Genomic DNA, 22561 nt, shown 5'->3' on the forward strand with positions numbered 1-22561 from the left:
AATATACATAATCAGAAGAGGAAGGACGCACAGACAATATTAGTTTTCATTATGTAAATCTTGGATGGGGCTGATTCTCATGTTGCGTGACGGTCACGTTGTCGTTTCTTGAATGATGTGTACAAATAAGATGACTGAAACGAAAAACAGATAGTGTCAAAGTCAAGGCCCGGGGGGCCAGATACGGCCCGCCACATCATTTGAGGTGGCCCGCAAAGACAAATTGTGCATCGAGTTCACAAGTCGATTCCAAAATTTCAAATTGTTTTCACTTTTAAAAAATAGATATATTGCTAGCAATTTCTATTACCATTTTTTTTAAATAATTTTTATTTTTGAATATTTGATTTCTTTTTTAAAATATTTGAACAGTTTTTATTAGTCTCTGTTTTGAAAACTAGCTATTCATCAGTTTGTTGTGTAGCCTATAGTATATATACACAATACAATTATTTGGGTTGACAATTTTAATGGAAACGATGATGCGGCCCACGACAAAATATAAGTTTGACACCCCTGGTGTAGTACAAATAGTGACACTAAGGCTTCACAAACTAAATATTCAACTATATATTCAAATGAGATGGTCTGCTTTTCATCTGTGTTCCATTGCTTGTAAAAGTTTTAGAAAAAGTGCAGGATAACGGGAGAAAACACACACATGCACGCGGCGTGTGCAGCACACGCTTTGTTAGGATGCCACTGTCTGTTCCTCTCCAACTGAGATGCAGCTGCCAGTTGAACAACTCTCAACAAGTATCGACTCCAACTGAAAAATACACTATAACAAAAAAGAAAGAATGGCTCACGTTTCCAAATGGTGCCAAAATAATGAAGCTTTCATACACCGTTTGAGGGGCAAGCGCACATTGGATTCACGGCCACATTCGGTCGCTTTGTGAGGATTAAATTTGACTGTCATGCTGGATATATCATGAAAAATGGCTGTGAGTGTGCATGAACACAAGGTTGTCCTCGGTGGAAGTCCGCTGAAAAGGTTTAAAACTGATTATGGGATGTAAATGTCACATGTGACTTGGAGTTAATTTCAACTTTTTGTGATGGGTGGGAAAAGTTTCTTTTGGAGAAAGAAGGGGAGTGAGAACAAAAATAGAGTCGGTCCACCTTTTGCATCAGAAATAAATGCCATGTTGTGCGAGACAAAAAACATACGAGGGCCATCAGAGGGATCGTAGCAATGAGTAAATGTTTTGCCAGTCAAAAAAAAAAAAGAATCCAGGTGCGCTCACAACTTTGCAAGTACAAGTGCATGCTAACATTTTTTGATTATGCTTTATTATGGAGCTAATGTGCATGTGAGGACTGAAATAAAATAGGTAATTATGGGTTGATAAACGGTGCATTCGTTTGAACTGTAACGAGTGAAAAGGCCAAAAATTATATTTAGAATATAATGAAGTGCTCATATCTTGGCTTAAATTCTCCTTTCAAGGGTGTCTGAATACATTTGTCCATATAGCTAATCAGCAGCAATTTGCAACTTATTGTTCCTTCTTAAAAGAAACCCGACTCCCTCAATTTCTTAAACAGTCAGCACAAAAGGCAACGCGAGCACTCTAATTTTCAGATATGCAGCTCTCTTTTCTCATTTGAGAGCCCGCAAAGAAAACACAGCTGTTGAGTTGCTTCAGAAGCAGAGCCTGATTGTTGGCAGTCAAGTCGCATTCGCACTGGCAGGAGCCGGCGCCACAGGGTGACTGACCCCCGGCGCGAGACAAACATGGAACGCCGCCACGGTCCTTAGCAGCGAACAACTCATAATCGGGGACCGAATGGCCTCAGCCCACGAGCTTTGCTGCTGGCTTTCCTCGGCGACATTTTTGTCATTAATTGCTCGAAACTTTTCATTCCAGCTTGCATTATGCCAGTTTTTATTGCAATCTCAGAGTTGCTACCAACATTAACACATCCACAAATCATATTCACTCGCTAATTAACTCATATAGTGCCATTGACGGTTATACACATCAAAGATATGAACAGTGAATGAGTTATGGACGCAAAGATGCGTGATCGTTCAAGTGTTCTACTCGACAGTCCCAATGGCAGCAACGCAACACACTCAAGCCACTCAAGTCTCATCTTTGAGCCCTTTAGTAGAGATTAGCATTGTGCAAACACTCGGGAGAGGATTTCTTCTTTCCATCATAGTGTCCCATTTTCAGATATTTTTAGCAGATTGACAATCCGTCACAAAGATCACGATAGCTTCATCTTTCTTAAAAAGGACAATCTAGTGGCTCTCATCTTCACAAGAATTCAATCTAACAAAATAGCTTTGGTGTGGGAGGATTTCCCTCATGGGTTTCACAGAGTTGGCTTGGCAGAGCATGGAAAGGAATGAAAATTTAAAAGTCAAGACCAATTCTGGAAACAGGAAGTGAGAATCAATATAAAGCTAATGACGCTCATTTGTCAGATTTTCGGTATTACAGGCCGACATCGGTGTCATATCAGTCGGGGCGCTGAGGAAATTAGACGGGATCTTGTTCATTCTTCCCCAAAGTCAAACTTAATTGCTTATGACAAGCATTTGTAAAGCAAAGAGCAAGACTTTGGTTTATCAGCTTGCTGACACAGATGCATGAGTGGAAGCGTACTGACGTGTCAGAGGGAAAAAAATAAAATAACGCCGGCGAATCATCTTAGTCAGCGTTTCTCGAGCCATTTTAAAAGTACCCGTTCAGCCCACAGGAAGTCTAAATGAGTTCATCAAAATCTGGTGTGATATGAGAACGGTGAGGAATTCTCCTTTTTTTTGTTATTTTACTGATTGAGGTAACAAGAAAAACATCGAGAAACATCACAGCGGGGGCAGAGAAACAAAAACGGAGGCCAAACAATTCCGCTAGCGTACCACAACTGTGATCAAAGCTGAACAAGACGCACAAATACACCTGCCGGAACAGATGGCGCCGGCCCCATTTCACAAGAGAGAAGCCAAGTAGCGTGCAAACAGGTAGACAGGGAACAAGGAGGGATAATAGCCAAGAGTTGCTGGCTTACCAGCTTGATCTTTGCTCTATTGAGAGAAGAGAGCAAAGACCCGTCCCTGGGATATTATTAGTTTACCAACAGCCGCATTGTGGATCTGAACCCCATGTCGAGGATCTCCTGCTTCGGTGCTGCCAGATCAGCGGGATTCCGGCACCCGGGTCCCTCGTCTTTGTTGCGGCCTTTATACCTCAGAAGTAAAAAGGAAAAACTTGTGGCGATAGAGAAGTGGAAAAAAAAAATACACAGCTCAGACTCTCAGAAGTCCAATTTAGTAGATGTCGAGAGTAAAAGTCTTGAGAAGAGCGGAGCGTTTTTTGGCATTGACGCACTGAGTTATTACAACAATTCTTCTTTCAGAGGAGTAAACACTGAGATGCTGTCGGGAGAAGAATGAATGACTTCTCGTCTTTTTTGGTATCCGGTCGCCTAAATCTGATATGAAAAATCTAAAGAATGTAATAGCAAACAAAGATGCTGCCGGTTTCGTTGGGAACAAAGAAAAGACTTTAATGGAAAATCAAAGGTAAAGCAACAATTTTGTTTGTTTTTGAGATCGGTTTGAGAGTTGATGCCAATATCTTTTTTTTTTTTTTTTTTGACTAATCAACAACAGTGGCGCAGAAACACTGTGGTACACGACGGTTACAAAATTTTAGACATTGCTTAGAGCTTTCCAAGGCTCCAATTGGACAGGGGGAAACAAAACAAAAACATGTACATGAAATGGAAATCACTGTTCAGACTCGTGTTCCCTGCTTGTTCAGAGTTTCGAGCACGTCTCGGATGTTCACCCAATTTTGTGATTGGTTGTTATAGAATCAAGCACTCTTGTGCATCATAAAAACATCCGAAGAGTCTTAACTCACGTCAGATACGACAAAGAATATTTTTTTTCAGCTGTCACTTATCAAATTAACTTCAATCATTGTTTTGCATTTTGAACCGCAAATGTTTATGAATAACAATGATAAGGGAGCTGGGGTGCAAACAAAACAAAAGAACAAAGTGCATATGACTTAAAAAAAACAAAGCTCACACCGTAAAACTGCTAATATCTTGTGAACCATAATCTACATTTTGCAGCATTTTATTTTTTTTCGCCTCCTTTACCGGTGAGGTAGCTGGCATCCCATGCTCAAATTTAAATATTCAGTAAAACCTCGTTAAATATCGCATTAGCGGCGAAAAGTCGGAAATGAGAGCCTGGGGCGTGTTATGGTACGATTTTAAACTTGAGCCCAGATGCACAATTTGCGTTTTGACTCGCAGCCTTGGTCTACCTGCTCCAAAAAATGGAGATGCCCTCTGTTTGTGAGGACTCAGAATGACGTACAAACAACTCAAGAAGCATCCGAGCAGCGGTAAGCTTGTAAATTATTTTTGGCAAGACAAATGACAAACGTGATATGAAGGACAAAGCAACGGATCGTTCCTGTTTTTAGCCGACTCGACAGTCCAACTGACACGATCAACAGTAGATGACAAATGATACCGCCAGAGGACTGGAAAATTAGAAAAATAAACTGTGACGGAGAATTACACAGCTTGATGTGAGGAGGCTATTATAAACGTTCCCTCTACGACTCAAGGGGAAGGAAATAGTGACAAATCGGATGGGCTTTTTTTTTGTATTTGCCACCTTGCGGAGGAATCCTTGGATGCTTTTTAACTTCAGCTCCAATCAAAGAGGCCCAGATTGCAATCTGCTTCACAATATGTTTTGTCCTCCTTTATTAGGACTGTAGATAAACCTCATGGCTGCGACACAGGCCTGCGAGTAATGAAGGCTCCCCGAGTGGAACGGAATCCAACTCCCTTATGCTCTCTGTCTCAATTTGCTGATTTTATTTTTTATTTTTTTTCCAGGAAGCAAAATGATTTGCCAAAGTCAAAGAATAGATGAAAAAGCGGGACACTCGTTACATTGGGTCCGAAAAGTGCAAAGGCTTTTAATTAAATTAAATGTATTTAATATTTATATTATATTTATTATAATATTCAATCAATTTAATTAATCGATAAAAAACATTATTTAATGAAGACATTTTCAGTCACCTCATCAAAAGACCTCGTGAGATTTTTCTCGAAAATAGGTTTGCTCAAGTTAAACAAAACTCCCTTTATGAAGTCAAAAAAAGAATTAAAATAAAAACACCCACGCATCGGGTGGTGATTGGTGAAATTAAAATATGAGATAAATATTTTCCTACCAACCAACTTTGATGAAGTTCTATCTCTTTTAAAACCAATAAATGAAGATGGCTCCGACAATTCCAATCAACTGAGCATGATTGTATTTGCGAGGGAATCATTCCCGATGCAATTATTATGTTTGATTTCAATGGACTGCGCATTAGCGTCGCAATTAGCAAACGTTAACCCAAAAAGAAGCGTTACTTTGTTTCAGGGGGGGAAGCAGACAATGTCAGCATCTGTCACACAGCCAACTATTTTATTGCAAATTGGAATATAAAAGGAAGCATTTAATATCAGGATTGAATAAACAGCAATTAACATTTTTATTCGCAAATCATGGACAGTAGTTTAAGACATAATTAGTAATGCTTGGGTATAAGCGTTCCTTTGGCTAAAAACATGGTCAAATACATTTTACTGTCAAACAATCTCTAAGCATGTCCCTTGAAAAGTTACAATCATATATCGGGTTACACATAGTAAGTAGAAAAAAACGTTTTAAATATAGAAAATAGAACACACAACATGAGGAGAATACAAAAATTAGCCCATAAGAGACAATTGGTCCACAATGAGTTAGACTTTAAATGCTAAAATCAAATAATTCTGTGGAGATGTTGGAATTGAAAAGTGTCCTATTGTAGTGCTAATATCTTGTATGATTTCCAACTTAATTCTTTTGAAAGCCGGCTGAACAAATGTTATTCATGAGATAAGACAAATTTGCATGAATGTAAGATAAATACAGGCAAACTGAATAACATTTGAAAGTGCTAAGTTGTTTGACGTTAACGTTTTTGGACAACAAAAACTGCAATTTCAGGTCAGGTTTAATATTTACAAAGACACCAAACTTGTGTCTTTTTGATATACTTTCAGCCACAATTTGGTCTAACAGTTTTAATTCTGTGAAGCTTCTTCAAAGATTCACTTCTTAAGATGATACGTGTGCAAACTATAAAGCCAATGTTTGGTTGTATCGCGACTCCTACAAGGCCCTGAGTTTCGCCAACAGAGCTTGCACATCAGACGGACTGCCGGCGCTGGAGTGCACGGCTCCGCTGGATAGCGTCTGAGAGGCCAGAGGCTCGCCTTCATCCCTTCTCTTGATCTCTATAGGTTTGGGATCTTCCCTCACCGCTGCTCTTTCGCTCTCTGACGCATAAGTGTGGCCCGGGGTGTTCTTGTACCTGTGTGCCGTGTCGGAACGTAGCGCAGATTTGAACGGTGCTGCTGCTGCTGAAGCTGCTTGGCTGTCAGATTCCTTGGTGGGCGGAGCCTTCGCCGCCGCAGCAACGGCATGGACGTTTTGGCGAGAGCGAGAACGGAGTAAAATCGCCTTCTTGTTTTCTGTAAGGGGGGGGGGGGAGTAAACAAAACAGTGAGCAAAAGTGAATGATGAAAAATTGTGGAATAGGGCTGGGCAATAATTCAAAATCAATAGAATATCCCAATAGAATTAAAGGTTAATTAAAAATGGTCATAGTTGTTTCAACTGCTTTTAATTTAATGTAAATATTTATTTTATTTAAATTAATTTAGTGTAAATATTCTACTTTAAAATTCAGCTCTTTTCCTCATACTTATTTGGAAGAGTAAAATGGATCGACTGATACGACGGTGATACTTTTGAACCATATTGCCCAGCCCTATCGTAGAAATTTATGAGCAGCACGATTGTTAGACGATTGCAAGCAAAGGAACTTGATTAAATTATAAGCAAAGAAAACAACATTAAAGTTGTCAGTGTGGCAAACAAATGATGAGGAGAAGCGAGGTGGGGGGGCACTTAAGTCACAGGAAGCAAAGTGAACAACCACATTGGCGCTGTTTGTTTGTTGGGATGCAAACACACAAAGATCGAAACACACGTGTTTATCTTCCAGTCATGTTTTCTTTCCTCATCAATAATGTCCATCCTACAACTCGCTGCGTTCACCATCATTATCTGTTCAACTACCGCCACGATGGGTCTCGTCACCCCCCTCCCTGGTCCTCGCCCTCCCCGGCCCCTCCCATCTGCTTTCATAGTGTTGAGAACAGTCAGTCAGTGAGCAAATCAGAGCCGCATCGTGAATTATTATCCCTGAGAGTGGAGCTTGGACTTCATCATCAGTATGTGCATGCTGGCGGGAGAGGGCCAATCCATATTCATGCGACCTTGAGCGGGAGACGGCGAAGGTACGGCGGGAGCGCCGCCACCGCCGCATTTAAAGTTTCCCGAACGCGGGACGTCTGGCAAAGAGGAGTCAGACACAGCGGAGCAGAACAGAACAGGCCGCTCTGTCAGCCAATCGGTAATGAGCTTGGAGCGTGGCCAGTCAGTCATGACAGTGTGTTTTATGGGCACGCTGACGAATGACAAGCAAAGTCCCTGAACACAAACTCTGACAAATAAATAAGGATATAGGGAGAGTACAGAGGAGACCAGACAAGATGGTGCAGACTGCAAAAATTAAGCAAAGTAAGCCTTCAATCAGAGGTGACACAATTGCAGAACACGACGCCGTTCGAAAAAAAAAGGACAATGTTATTTCATTCGACCGTGACTTATCGAAAAGCCAAAAGTCGTTTCATAATTCCATTCTTTCTCCTTCTGACATTTACCCTAGCGACTGCTTCCCCGCTCGAGGTGTGAGCAATGCCTCATAAACACGAATTTGTCGCCAAACACACTCAGCGCTAATGTGAAAATTGGCTACAGTGATATCGGTAAATTGCCTTTTAACTTCCAACATACTGCTGCTGATAGAATGCCAATCATCTTAGAGAGTAGGTCGGAACAGTGACAAAATATTGCCAGTTCTTTTCCAAAACTAAGGTATGATTCCAAACAAATTCAGATTCATAGATGACAGGCCTGATGAGACATTGATTCCAGTATATTGAGATCACGATTAGCTCTTCTGTACCGTTTTTATATTTTATCTGATGGTTGTTAAGCCATCAAGTATTAAAGTAGCGAACATGATCAAAGTGCTCTCGGGTTCACTTTCTCCTCACGCTTCCCTTTCAGCGACATGCTCGCTCACCCGTCCTCTGAAGTCAAATAGCTTCTCAATGTTTGCCTTCATAGAGGCTGTAAAGCGAGGCGGAAAGATGTGAAGCGTGTGTCATCGCCCGCTTGCTAATTTCATCCGAAAGCTGACACTAAAAGTCAAGCGCGAGTCGGCGGCGGATAACCGTTCGGACCGAGACTCGCGAGTGTTTAACCGCGATGGGGCAAAAGTATTGACGTATCCGCTTTAATCAATAAATAATCAGGCGAGAGTTAGGGCTTCCCCTGAATTCCAATTCTTGAGTTCAGCAAGACATTTAGGAAGAGACGGAGAAGGATATGTTGTCTGGCCGAGCTCCTGATGAGCTTCATGAACTCAAGTAATGATTGTACCGCTTAATCTGCCAATCAGGGGCTGGACCAGACAACTTTGTTCCTGATGCTTTGGTTATCAGGATCGTTTGAGTCTCGCAACTGTGAGAAGGGTTTTGAGGAAAACACAAAGGGCGTTCTACAAATGCAGGCTTGGATCGGTCGGTTCAGAAGAAGACCATTGAGTTGTATTCATAGCAGTTGGCGAGTTATTTGAATTGTCATTTTTTTAAAGCGATTAAATGTTGTTCCAGATAATAGATTCACAAACTGTGACACTAAAAGTTTACGATTCAAAGTGTAATGGCAGCTTGGCAATTTCACACTTATACCAAAGGTCATTCCTTGGGAAGTCTAGTAGCTCTTGATCGCATTACACCACTTATTGCGGATGTCGATTGCAAGTCGGATTTCGAAACGTTTCAGTCAACATCTTGCTGCTGTTTTCATTTGTCTACTCATGTCAACGATATCTAATAAAAAATATCTATGGTGGTAGCTAAAGTGTTTTTCTCAACTTTGCCGAGCCATGTTGGTTATAGAACAAGGATTTTTGTTTTTTTTAAAAAAAAGAAAGATAAACATGCTCACATGTTTGGTAAGATTGTGTTTTGTACAAAAGGCCCTGTCCATTTTTTTCCCTCACTCTGCAAATAGCTGCGAGGAAGAATCCACATTTCCCCTCCTCATCAGATCATTTGCCACATCAAACAAGATGCAGATGAGCCTTTCCTCTCACCACTCTCACACTCGCCGTCTCGTCGCTCTTATGAAGTTTGCAGTATTTGATCATACGCAGACGAAAGTAGTCAGACACTTATAAGAAGATGCCGTTTCTCCCCGTGGAGTGATTGACACAACAAGTTAAAGCTAAAGGGATCAAACCTAGCATACGTACTTTAGATTCGCACCTCGGCTGCTGGGACACTGCGGCTTATTCATCTTGTCTTTCATTTGCCCACTACATGACATTAAATGGCTGAAAAAGGTTTTATTTTACATTATTTATGTCTTCAATTAATTGTCTGATTAACCGGTTGACAGATTCTTTTCTCCTGCCAAATATTGGAACCAGGATCAGTCCAAACAAAAACAACACAATTTTTTCCGATTAATCGTTTTCCAGATTCTTTTCTCCTTGCCAAATATTGGAACCAGGATCGATACAATCAAAAATAACAACAACAAAAAAAATCGGTATCAGGTGGGCACAAGTTCAAAGCACGTCTGACATTTTCGGTCGGACGCATTCAAGAAAACATCACGAAGTAACATTACTGGAGAGGACGGTGTCGCTCCTAAAACAAAGGGGGAAACCTCGAGAATATGAAAGGGCTGACTTGAAAGTCCGTCAAGTCTTGCGCCCTTCGGTGAACCCAAACCGCTGTGGGCTGCACTGAAGCATGACATTGGGTTTGCACGCTTTGGTGCATCCAACAATGCCTCAAAAGTCCACCCGATTCTCCACCACACTGGCTTCTTCTCAACAGAATTAATTTTACAAAAACAATACTGCGCAAAATTTCAAATTATTGCAAAACTTGATACAATAAGAGTAACTGGACCGTTATTGGCGTATTTCACACCCTAACCAAACTTAACATCACAGCACAAAAATCGTCTTAACAAAGATCGGTTACATTTGGAGATTGTGTTATTTATTGCGAGTGTCCGCTATCTTCCATAAAGTGTCGCTTTGAGAGACAAATTGCATTACTTTGTATTTGAGGAACTGTTTTCAATCTAGTTTAACAAAGAATAAATCAAAAGATGAATAAAACGCAAGCAAATCCTCGAATCAACTCACTTTGTGAAGGACGCGTTCATTTAGTAGGAACAAAAAAAACAGGGGGGGGGGGTACACTGATAATATGAGATGTCAATTAGCGAGGCTAATTTGTAAAAATGCATTCACTCAAGGCAAAACTCGCTGTGTTTTGAAATGCAGCCGGCAATTAAAAGACATTAGAAAGAAGAGAAACACCTGGCAGATGGCTCTTAATCGACTCAGCCTCACTAGAATGACACGCGGGCTAATGGACTGAGAATGTATACTCATAGTAGGACGGAATTACTTGCAAAAGGTCTCTTCTACTTCCATCTCGCCCACAGACTCACATGTTCACCTTTTCTATTAAGCTCTGATAAAATATTGCCAGTGTAGTTCACAGCTGCCGGCTTGAATTAAACATATCTGGGCTTTGGGGCTCTGCTACCTGTTGTTATTTATGTGGTAAATATCCCCATCAGTGAGCGTGTGAATACATATTCAACACAACAGCAGATTCACACAAACGGCAGACAGCCATTTTCTCTGCCATTGTAAGCCGGAAAAAAGAAAAAAAAAATACTGTTAATACGCATTTGCAATTATGTGATAATGAAACCCTTTTTCCTCTTTTAAACAAGTCTGTGGTGGCTGGTTAGTGGTTTCTTAATAAGGATGGAGACATTATTTTTTTCTTAAAAAAAAAAAAGGCCCCATTGTGTAAATAACAGTTATATTGTCTACTTAAATGGAAATGCGAGTAAATAAGTAAGGCTCCTATAGATGTTTGAGTTGTGCTCCTTTTTTTTTGCCATTGTTTTCAGTGCCACTTGAGCGGTTGTGTTTAACACTCAGGCTGCTTGACAGATCTCAACATGCAAGGCCAGTACTGCCAAACAGACTTATGTATTCCAAACGGCCTGGAGTCATGCTCTATATTTCATTGAAGTTGAATATTTAAAAAGATCAACCCACTCAAAACCCTATAAAACCTATCGTTCTGGGGCCTCGCATCCTAAAAATAAAATCGCATCTGCCATATCGCATTACAGACGGCCACATCGGCCCCATCTCTTCGGCAGTTTGCTCTCCGTTCCCCTCGCTTTCTGACAAAAGCCATCTGGTAACCAGCCTGTCTCCGTCAACACAGAGTTTGCCCTCTTTCTCTGTCAAACAACTTTGCACTTTTTCCTGTCTTCCCTCTCATTTGGTTCCCTTTTCCTTTGTTTACTTTAATAGTGGTACTGTAACACCCTGGCTACTTTCAAAACCTGTTCTATCCATCCATCCATCCATCCATCCATCCATCCATCCATCCATCCATCCATCCATCCATCCATCCATCCATCCATCCATCCATCCATCCATCCATCCATCCATCCATCCATCCATCCATCCATCCATCCATCCATCCATCCATCCATCCATCCATCCATCCATCCATCCATCCATCCATCCATCCATCCATCCATCCATCCATCCATCCGTCTGTCCACTTTGTGTGTGTGTGACCCAATTTCCACTTTAAATGGGTGTAATTGTATTTTGGTACTGTTAATTGATATGAGGATCATTTTCATCATGCGAGCCCGATGTTTTGAATTATTACGTAGGATACAATTCTGAGAACTTTAATTGCACTGATAGTTGAAAAAGAAGAGATACTCGGCTGGAATACCCACTACAAATCAGAACAAAAGGGCCTCACAATATTATACACTGCCTGCGACATCACCAAATGCTTAATTTATGCCCACTTGAGCTCATATATAATCTACGATGAATAAACATGACAAACACATGCGCAAGCCTGTGGGCATGAGCATGTATGCCCATTTAGCAGCCTTTGGAAAATGTGATCAAATCAAGGCATATCAGCATTAAAACGAAGAGGGAATGAAAAGCGAGGTCCAAGATTTTTTTGCATAACTGATGGGCTGTCTCACTGATAAATCAAACAGATTACATTAACATAATATCGAAAGACGTTTACATGAAGTTCTGACCGGTTAGGGGTTGACCCAATAACGGCGCTGGTTGGTACAAAAGAGTTGAAAGGTCAGATATGGTTCGGTGCAGCACGTTAGAAGTCTTCATTGTGCATTTGCCGTGGATCAAAATCCATAGAAAGTGAAAACTCCTAATATATGAAGAGCAAATGACAACCGTGCTACAGAAAGTGGCAGCGCTAATGTGATTTGCACCGGTTCTAAGCGAAATGGATAAGTGGTGGCCAAAGCGACAGGATTTTCACTGGAGCAGGGAAACATTCGTTTTTTTCCCATGCAAATTTTCATTTAATACGAAAATCTGAAAAGTTTACCCAGGAAAACATTCAACAAAAATGACGCGGACAAAGATGCACCGATGGTTCTGAATTTGCCACCTCTCCTGGGGCTTCTCCTTTCTCAGGCCCAGCAATTAAAAACACACGCATGATTGGTCCGTGTAATTTTTTTTGGGAGGAACATAATAACATATTTACACCAGAGACACATAATTGGACGTATCCATTCCGTAATCCGTCATATTACTTCTACACTTGCAACTGATGGCCAGTTGCATTCAAAGAATCATTAATGGAGGCAGCAGACAAATGATGCGGGGGGAAAAAAAATGTGTACATCTCATAGCTCAGGGGAACACATTAGCAAAATCACCTACAAGGGAATGGAGAGGGTTGTAGTTCAACACGGCAGAAAAATGACGGGAATCCAAGGAGGGTGGCGTTGGTGCGTTTAGAATGTAGAGATGTTAATCAATAAAAAGATGAACAGTGACGGGTGACCTCTCGCATATCCGACTTGGGCAAGTCAATTTTGCAAATAGTTGTCAGCGCATACCCGAGGGATCACTTCCAAGCTGAGTAGAGACTTTGTCGCTGGCGCTTAAAGTAAATTAGATGCTTATGTAGAAACAATGAAAGGCTATTTTGATAGTTTGGTTCACAAATTCAGAGTTCATTGATCGGCACAGACACTGCCATTGAAATGCATCTGATTTTTAACCTAAAACTGATTTTGCTGACAGTGCTTTCCTTCAGCTGTACAACGACTAACCTTAGCCTTGATTGGAATTCATCCTTCAAAATCCACAGACAACAAACGGGAAAAATCGCTTTGGCATTTGCCGATGCTGATAAAGTCTCTCGAAAACGTAACGGTGACATCACACCCATTTTTTTAAACTTATTGTATCAAGGAAATATGATCAAACTTGTCAAGTTTTGATTTGTTTCGCAGATAAGAGATGTGCGTTAATAGCAATTTCTGCAGAGAAGTCGAATTTCAAAAGGGGGGGGCGAATAACTTTGGTCACAACTGAATTGCGCAAAGTTAAAAAGCAACACGCAGAGTTAATCCTTTGATGCTGGCAGAAATTAGGACGACTGATGTTTTCTTTTTGTTGTTGTATTTATCAAGGCTAACAAAGGCCCGCACCACCAATTGCAGAATACACAGTGGGATACAAAAACACTGGTGGTTCGTCTAATAACGAATATACAAAAATATGTCGGACTTCTGAATATTTTGGGGCATTTGTTTTTTCAGCTGTCATTCCCATTTCAATTGGGGCAATGTCTCGGAACCAGTGGAGAGGAACGTTTGGCATGCACTCTTCATCTGCTGTTATTTTCAATATGTTAAGCAGTAATCAATTTTACAGAGCCGGGGTAAAAAAATCGTTCTATCGACGCATTGAACTGATAAGAGTAGTGCATTAATTGCTGGTGTGTGCTGTTCTATTAGTCATTTCCGTTTTCTGTATTTGATTAAATGAGCGAAGGAAACAGGCACAATGATGGCAAAAAAAAGATAACAGCGGATGAAAGGGCGTGTTTGAGATGCAAGCATATCGGCTGCCAGTTTGGCTCTGGAGCACGGTGACCTTGTTTGCGCGATTAGAAGAACCACTGGGGCATGATTGGCTGCGTTGCATCGCTCTCCCTCTCTCCTCCTCCTCACTGTCATCTCAAATTTATCAATATGGCTCGCCTTCATTATCCTTCCCATTTCTGTATTTGTTTGGAGGCGTCTGTTTATTCTAATGATTTTTTTTAACTGTGTTAATAAAAAAAACATTTGTAAATATCCCGGTTAATTTGAATCCATGAAAATCGATACAAAGTCTGACACATTTGTTTGAAAAGCACAAATACATTGATCAAACTGTCAAGAGAATAAACAATGTATTATAACAAAACACGATATGCAAGCAAAATAAAGAATCTAAAAGATATTCAAAGCATTTGCCAGGCTCCGCCGATTGTACGTCTTTCCAAGCAATAGCTTGCTTTTATCTCGAGACTGTTTATCTTTCATATTAATAATACATTCAAATAATCTCGCATCCTTCGAGACAAGGCTTTAAAAGAGCGAGCGTCTGCGTCCGACGGTGCCGAGGTCAAACGGAGGGAAGTTGGAAAGGGGCCATCGCAGCGACGGAGCGAGAGAATGAATGTGAAGACACCTGAGTCCACTCTCGCTTGCTAAATCGCTACAGTAGCAAGGACGCCGAGGTCCCGGCCAGCGAGGATTTATAGCGCGGAGGAAAAAAATGCTTAAATCCACGGGAGAATGTGTGCAGCATAGGGCCAGAGAACACCCACGCTTCAGGCTTGATCAACCCAAAGTGCCTATCTGGCACGAGGTAAATGACACAATGGAGTGGACGAGAGACTGGCACAGGCAAAACTACGCGGAATATGTCCCGTAGTGATTAGCGGCCCAAAATACAAACATTAGCAAATCCTACGATTTACAGAAATCTTTATTTTGCTTCTTGTCTACTGCCAAAACTCACAATGTGTGTGTGTGTGTGTGGGGGGGGGCCACTGATAGCCATGTGTCCACATAGCGAGTTCTGATCCAAATGATTCATGAAGACTAGCTGCCAGACTATCGAGAACAAACTGGCCAACACGAGTGAGTGATTATCAGTCACAGGCAGCGTAAACATAAGCCCACGTTTTGGTCTTGTGATTGCCTGGTCCTCGGGAATCAAGTGTCTACGCTTTTCTCAGGCTAAAAAAGGAAGAGATGACGCTCCATTGTAATCGGTTTGGTTAAATATACGCGATACTTTCAATTAGATTTCCGACGTGTGAGCAGTTTTACTTAATGTATCATATTTTTATATTTTATAATTTATAATAACATAAAATTCATTTAACATCGAAATGTTCCTTACTTTGTAAGACATAAACAGTAGAATCAAATATTTCCGATAAAGATAAAATATGTTGAATAAATCTGAACGGAAGAAATTCACTTTACATTGAATGTTTTATCTGCAATCACAACAATCTGAAGGTGAACTACTCTCATGGAATGTGTTGCATCTTTGGCATCTGTGAATAGAAAACCTGACAAAACAAGCTGCACTTTTTTTTTTATCTTACTATCCATAGTTTATTATTTGGGAGAAATGCTATTGAGACACATTAGAGTGTAATTTCCAGCGAGTATAAATTAAGAATGATTTCAAACAGGGTAGCCAACAAGGTATGCTCCTGTTACATGCAAAGACGGGCAAATGATGAAATATGCTGCAAAATATCATGAATGCAGTCTTACTGGATTTTCATGATTAGTACATGACTGTGACTTATTTTAAACCATTCAAAGGCTTTCAGATAAAGGCGTAGCCACAAAGGTCTTGTCGAGAAAGACTTAACAAATTGAGACGCAAATACTTGATGTTGCCGGTAGGGTATCTTCAGTGCGTTAGAGGTAAAAGATTTGAAGTTTGGGGGGAAATCTCTGCAGATAAATATGAAAGAATTTTTTTCTCGAGATAACTTGATGAAACAATACCGGGTCTTTGGAAGCCAAGTGACTTTATCCAGGCATTGAAGCTTGAGAAGCATTGATTGATAAGTAACGCTGCTAACCTTAGGCTTCACTTGACACGGACAAAACACCAGGCGGATGCATCTGCTACTGACAATCAGAATCAATCACAGGTAATTTGATTAACACAAAGCAAGATACAAAGTTGGAGGGAAAGGGAGGAAGGAACCGTCGTCAAAAATTAGCTATAGGTGGAGAGCGGAAATGCCGAGAACGGCAGGGGAGACCAAGCAATTTGCAATGCTCATACTTTTCCCTCAATTATTCGAGCAACTCAACAACATGCCCGCGGATAAAGAAACAAAGTTTGGGGGAAAAAATTCATGAATTAAATTATGCTTAAACCAAGACATACCTGCTTTCTAAAAAAAATGCAATGGCACATTTCCTTATGAAGCTTATTAAATTGTCATGAGGACGACGTCAACCTTGAAGGGTTAGCGCTCTTTGAAAATACAAAAACAAAACAAGCGTCAAATGGAATTATTATCATATTTTTTTCAGGTCAAGAGCAAGGGAAGGCATAGAAACATATTTTAGAATGGGAGAAATCCCGTTCTGCTCTGATTCGATTTATCTCCCATTAGATCTTCCCACTGTTGCATTTAAATGCTGCCACTTGCTCATATTTGTGTTCTTGTATGTGTGTCAAGCACCTTCACCCACTGCCTTCCCCGTGAGGCTGCGATTGTACTAGTTTGTGTTGATGTTTATTTATTGCATGCGCACCTTCAAAGATAATCATTTAAGTTTATTAAAATGAGTGTCAACTCCTTTACCCTCGTTCATCAAAGCAGGACTCTTTTAGTCATGGCAACCGAGACCAGGCAAAGACGTAATGACTTACATTTAATAAAAAAAAAACATGACAAGTCGGATAAAAAAAAAAAAAAAAAAAGTCATCAACCGAGCCTGAGTGAACTGTCAATGTGTGAAGTTGAATTTGCACATGAAAAGCGCAGTGGTTTAACTTTAAGTGTTTCATTACTTGATTCCACTTCACTGCCAGGAAACGAGATCACAGACTTTTCCTTTTACTTGATCTATTTTGGTGCTCGTCATTTCGCCTATGTAACACCCCAGACAGATAATTATCCATTCCAAATGAAAAAGGTCCCGCATTTTGTCATTTCCTACCTCAAGCCGTTTTCACATAGAGTGACAAGCTGGAAAGCCAGTGATCACAACAATTAGCTATAAGATAGCATTTTGCTCTCAAGAATGGTTATTAGGATTCAAGGTCCCTCAAACCGCTTCGCAATTTCTTTCGATGACTATTTCTCACAGGCCCTGATGAACGATGATTTGCATGTTTCATGAAACGCCAAGGAACCTTTTTTTTTTAGGTCCATCTGCTTCTGACGTACAGAGGCTTCCTATAATCACTCACCATACTGATAAATCACGTCAAGCGGGCTGTAGCCCAAACACCTTCCATTGTCGGAGCTACGGCGGATGATTTACAGGCAGCCGGCACCTTCCGTCTCCAAAGCCTTCCGAGATAAGTCAGCCTTGTTCATCAACACTCTCCCATTCCAGACAGAGCCCATCCGCACTCAATTTTTTAACACGTAGTCTAGAGAGGGGGGGGAAATAAAGACTTATATGAAAAATGGTGATGCCATTGCCACCTCAAGTGTGGCTTCCGCTTTTCCTTTTCCAAACAATAAAGGTATGTTTCCCATTTCCACGCAGAGAAAACAAACTACATTGCTTTGTGTTATGTAGAATACTGACATATTTTTTGTGATGGTCAAAAGCCAGTGAGTGTGTGGCTTTGTTGTGGTTGAACTTGACCACACACAATGTACACGTTATACCAGGAGCCTTATGTAATAATGCCTCTGTGTTCTGAAATATGTGCCCTACTACTTACAATTTTACTGGCCAAAGGTGCCACATACCAATAAATAAAAATACTTAAATAGTATTTCAATGCAATATTAGGCCATAATTTATACTGTGACTTTTCATTCAAAAATCAATAATTTATTAGCCTGCAGCTTTGAGGGATGCCATTATTCAAAGGCAAATTAAATAGCATTTTAAATTCTGCCTGCTGAGTAAGAAATGTGCAGTTTGGTCAAAGCTGAGAGGTAGTTTTTGGTTGATAATAAGAAATACAGATTAGTGTATTGTAATATGAAAAAACATCATTTTAGATTAAAATGTAAATTAATCCGCATCTACTAAAAACAAGTGGTCCAATATTAAGCCTTTTGAAGTTATAATAACTAGGGCTGAATTATTATGGAAAATAATCTAATTGTGTTTTTCCCCCTTGTAAAATTTGTGGTTACAATGTAATGTGATTTTTTTTCAAGGTCATTTTCAATGTTTTTTGCCTCCCCTTTTGATTAATTCATCTTTATTACAATAAACGAAATATAAAATAATGACTAGTGATCTGCCTTCGTATTACTGAAATGAGTCTCTACAACACATTTTAAACTCTTATTCCACAGTAACTTTAGACCAATTAAAAACATCCATAACCATATACCGTATACCTCCACAACTACGTCTCTCAACAACCTTAAGGTAATGGCTTTCCCAAAAACTAATGAAATGATCAGACAGTGCCTAGAGAGACATTTTCAGGCGGATACAGTTAAAAAGCTATGACTGCTTTATAGATTCAATATGTCTCGTACACCCGTGTGGCTAACCACCATCGATCCATCATTCTGCAGAGCCCAATCCAATTTGGAGAGCCAAGGAGCCCCAAAGCCCTAAAGCCTTATCCTAACTCAGGCGGGCTACCACAAAGCCCGCTTACCTTCATCCCTTCAAGTCGGTTGTGTCTGCGAATGTGTGCTCAAGAATACTGCGGACCGGTTCGAAATAAAACAAAAAGCGGCATGGTTACGTTGGGTCCTCATTTGCTGAGTCATGTTAATTTTTAGGAACGAGCGATGATGAGAGATTAGAAAAATTGAGTAAATTCTGACTTCCTCATTTGGTGTTCAATTGTAAATTAATTGTAAATTGTTAACTGGCACTAAAGACGACTCATCAAAATTTACCGAATGAAGAACACGGTCCAGCCATAACTGATCTATAGCAAAATTTTGCCATGACAACACAATGAATGGTCACATTTGAAAAGGCTTCTTCCAACATGAATTGCAGAATAGGAAAGCACAGATGCTTCTGTATTTGTTATTTTTGCTGTTGCAATCTCATCGCCGATGAGATCAATGATTAAAATCATACATTTGTAAAAGTTGGTATTTAGACGGCCGCTTCAGCGACTATACCTCACAATAAGCATCGCCACTAAAGCAGAATTAAGTCTGGCTCTCAAGTGTTGGAGATAAAAGAGCTCGATTTTCTTGCGAGGTAGGCGGGCGGGGAATTATGAGTGATGGGCTGAGGCAGGAGTGTAGACTTCATACCAATAACAGGTAATTATATTTGGGGTGGGCCACTGTCAGGCCATGAGAGTATAGAATAAGACAGCAGGGATGCGGGCGGGATGGTAGGGAAATGTGGAGGAGTGTTATTTAGGCGGCAGATGGCAGAGTGGGGGAAATTAAGATGAATGGGCACTGAGAGGGCTGAGCTGGTGTTTGGGCAGGGCAGAGAAAAGTAATTAGCTGTTTGCTCTGGGTGTTTGGCATTGAACACAACACCGGGCCCCGCTATGCAAATACAGATGAGCCTTTAAGGTTTACGGGTCATCAAGGCCAGGTCTGTAACTACCAACTGCTCACTTCCAACTCCTTATTCCAATCAAAATGGATTCATTATTAAAGAGTAAGTTTGTGTATCGTATTTATTGTCGCCCCCACGTTAATAGCGACCTTGTACAATCTTTGTGATTGAATCAAACACGTCAGTCCCAGGATCCATATTTGTTTCTTACTGCATATTAGAAATGTGTTTGAGGCAAACCAACTGTTTTAATCTTTTTTCCTCACACAATTTCTTTTTGTTTCAGATGTTACAGCCACCTCGATCTGTCTTTTTCCTCCCACACTGTATCTCTCCCAACCCTTCATCGCTTTCCAAGGCAGAACAACTGAGCGAGGCCCTTTATCATTGCCATCAATGATGTGGGCGGACTTGAGCTTGAATAATTTTATTCATGTGCGCCGTACCTCGGCCCGTGGGGATTTCGATTACAGGTAATAAAAGGTAAAAGGGCGAAAATGTAAGTGACTCAGTCGTGAATGTCGAGGACCTTTGAAAAAACGAAATCAGATTTGTTTTGTTTGAAAGCCATCGCAATGACCAACTTCATAGCCGACTTAATTTGATATACTATATTTATTCAAAAGTACTCATAATCAATATTAAATTGTATTTAATATACGGATGCTTTGTCTCAACGAATACTTTTCGCCGTTTTGCTTAACCCAACATTCACCTCAAGTTTCACTATTCTTTCAACGTGAATTCAAATTCAGAAAAAAAAAAGATGACTTTGATAAACCACAGCAAAAGAACAGCCCGCCCGCAGAGTTCAAAGAATCTTAACACAGCTTTCCCCAAACACTGTCTGTATCCACCCCAAAACACACCACTGCTCAAAAGTAGCCGTCCATACAAAGTGCGCGGTGCACACGGGGTCACGAGAAGACGGATCACTGGAAAGGTAAGAGCATAAAGAACGCAGTTCCCATTCCAAGCAGAGGAGAAAATGGTTAAAGATGATTTATGAGAGCAAGTAGATAGTATTGGCCATGCCTGAGATCTTAGCCGAGGACATTACTGCTTTACCGTGATCAACGGGCTTTAGAACCTGACGGTAGGATCTGGGACTGATGGTCTTCTGCTGGTTATCTGCAACGGAGGCGTTTTACACACAATGCAAACACACGCTGTAAGGAGTTGTTCCATTTTTGGGAAATTTGCCATGAGTTGGAGGTGTGGGGGACGTGTGGTTGGGCTGTTCCTGGCCAGCGAGTTGGGGCCACCCTGTTCAAGTCAACGTGAGTCCATAATCATGTGCAAGGGAGCTTTACCTCTGGGTCTCGGTGCTCTTTTTCTGCGGTCTCGGAATGCAGCTCCCGATTGTAGAGCTTCGAGCAAGCTATCCATCACGCCTGTCTCATCATTCTCTGAAAAGCCAAGAAGAAGAGGAGGTTATTGAAGAAAATCAGATGAAGAAAGACCTTCTTATAGTCGTGAAGACTTTACATAATGATTGCAAATCGTTTCGACCTGACACGAGAGCCTCGCAACAAAAACACAAGCTGGTGTTTGCTAATGAAAAATAGTTTGGGAATACAAGTCAGGTTAATTTGTTGACAGAATATTGGCAGTGAATGAAACCAGGTAAGAAAATACAAATCACTGACAGCTTGTGTCTGATCAAACCTTAATCCTACATCAATACCGTCTGTGGTGTCTGAAATGGAAAATGCAGTATTGTTTCCCTCAAACAAACAATATGCTACAAACTGTCTGCTTTTGTTGTGACACCCCCACCCCGAAGTTCAGCAGTATCTACGCTCACATCTTGTTCTTCATCATTACTCAGAGCACAGCAACAGCATGGATTTCTGAGCAGGCCCAACGCTCCTTGACGTCTAAAATTGTCTTGGCTGCTACGGCGATTCATCACGTGTAGCAAGAGTTCCACACATCCGCGTTCCTCATCAAAACAAAACAAATAACACGGAACGGATCTATCAACTGAAACCCGCAGTGTGTGTCGTCAAGTGCAGCGGACTACGTATTTTCCTCCGGAGTACGGGAATGTGAAATACATCGAGAGTCTCTTGAGGTGGAAAATAGAACACGATCCCGATTATTGGGGAGTAGAAAGAGTCAAATTGTAGATATCAATCAGGAGGAACATTACAGCATACTTGTAATGTTTAAATGGTAAAAATGTAAGCTAAAAGTAAACTCATGTCGTGTCAGGGAATTGAGAATTGATAAATATGGCCAACTAGATTCTGCAATTGCACGAGAGCACCCAAAAAAAGATCGTTCTCCATATTTTGCACACCTCTGCTTCTTTGTGCATTTGATTCCTTAATACAGTTTGTGGCTTGTAGCCATACACTGAATGTTAAATAACGCTTTGTTGTGTAATATGTCTGAGCACAAACATCCCAGCTCCTGGCCTACCCTGGGAGTTAATGCTACAGATTTGTCATACACAAGCACAGTTACAGGAGGAAAAAAAAACAATCCAATCTGAATTTCAATCTCCGTCAGGCCCGGTGCAAATGGCTTCACTCAGGCTGCTCGATGACACGCTGCAGATGGTGAGAACATTCTGTGCATCAGTATGTGGATATTCTAGTCTCTGATAGCATGTATTTGAATATTATGATCATAGTATACATTAGTATGCTCATCTAGAAATCTATATATCTATATATATAAAAAAAAAACTTA

General features: G+C 40.7%; 1 protein-coding gene across 3 annotated transcripts in view; it reads right to left on the reverse strand.

The window, feature by feature from the left end:
* Positions 1-5451: 5451 nt before the first annotated feature.
* Positions 5452-22561, reverse strand: part of diaph3 (diaphanous-related formin 3) — a 43314-nt gene continuing 26204 nt past the window's right edge. For 2 of the 3 annotated variants that reach the window (XM_088371761.1, XM_088371760.1), the window contains 3 exons: positions 21175-21270; positions 20930-20992; positions 5452-6564 (listed from right to left, as the gene is read on the reverse strand). In XM_088371761.1, coding sequence (XP_088227887.1) covers positions 6203-6564; positions 20930-20992; positions 21175-21270 — 521 coding nt within the window. In that variant the 3' untranslated portion in view covers positions 5452-6202. The remainder of the gene's footprint in view (positions 6565-20929; positions 20993-21174; positions 21271-22561) is intronic. The other variant, XM_088371762.1, reaches the window with a different exon arrangement.

The sequence above is a fragment of the Syngnathus floridae genome, chromosome 3, assembly GCF_059516105.1.
Source record: "Syngnathus floridae isolate MCC-2025c chromosome 3, RoL_Sflo_1.0, whole genome shotgun sequence".
In the NCBI taxonomy this organism is placed as follows: Eukaryota; Metazoa; Chordata; class Actinopteri; order Syngnathiformes; family Syngnathidae; genus Syngnathus; species Syngnathus floridae.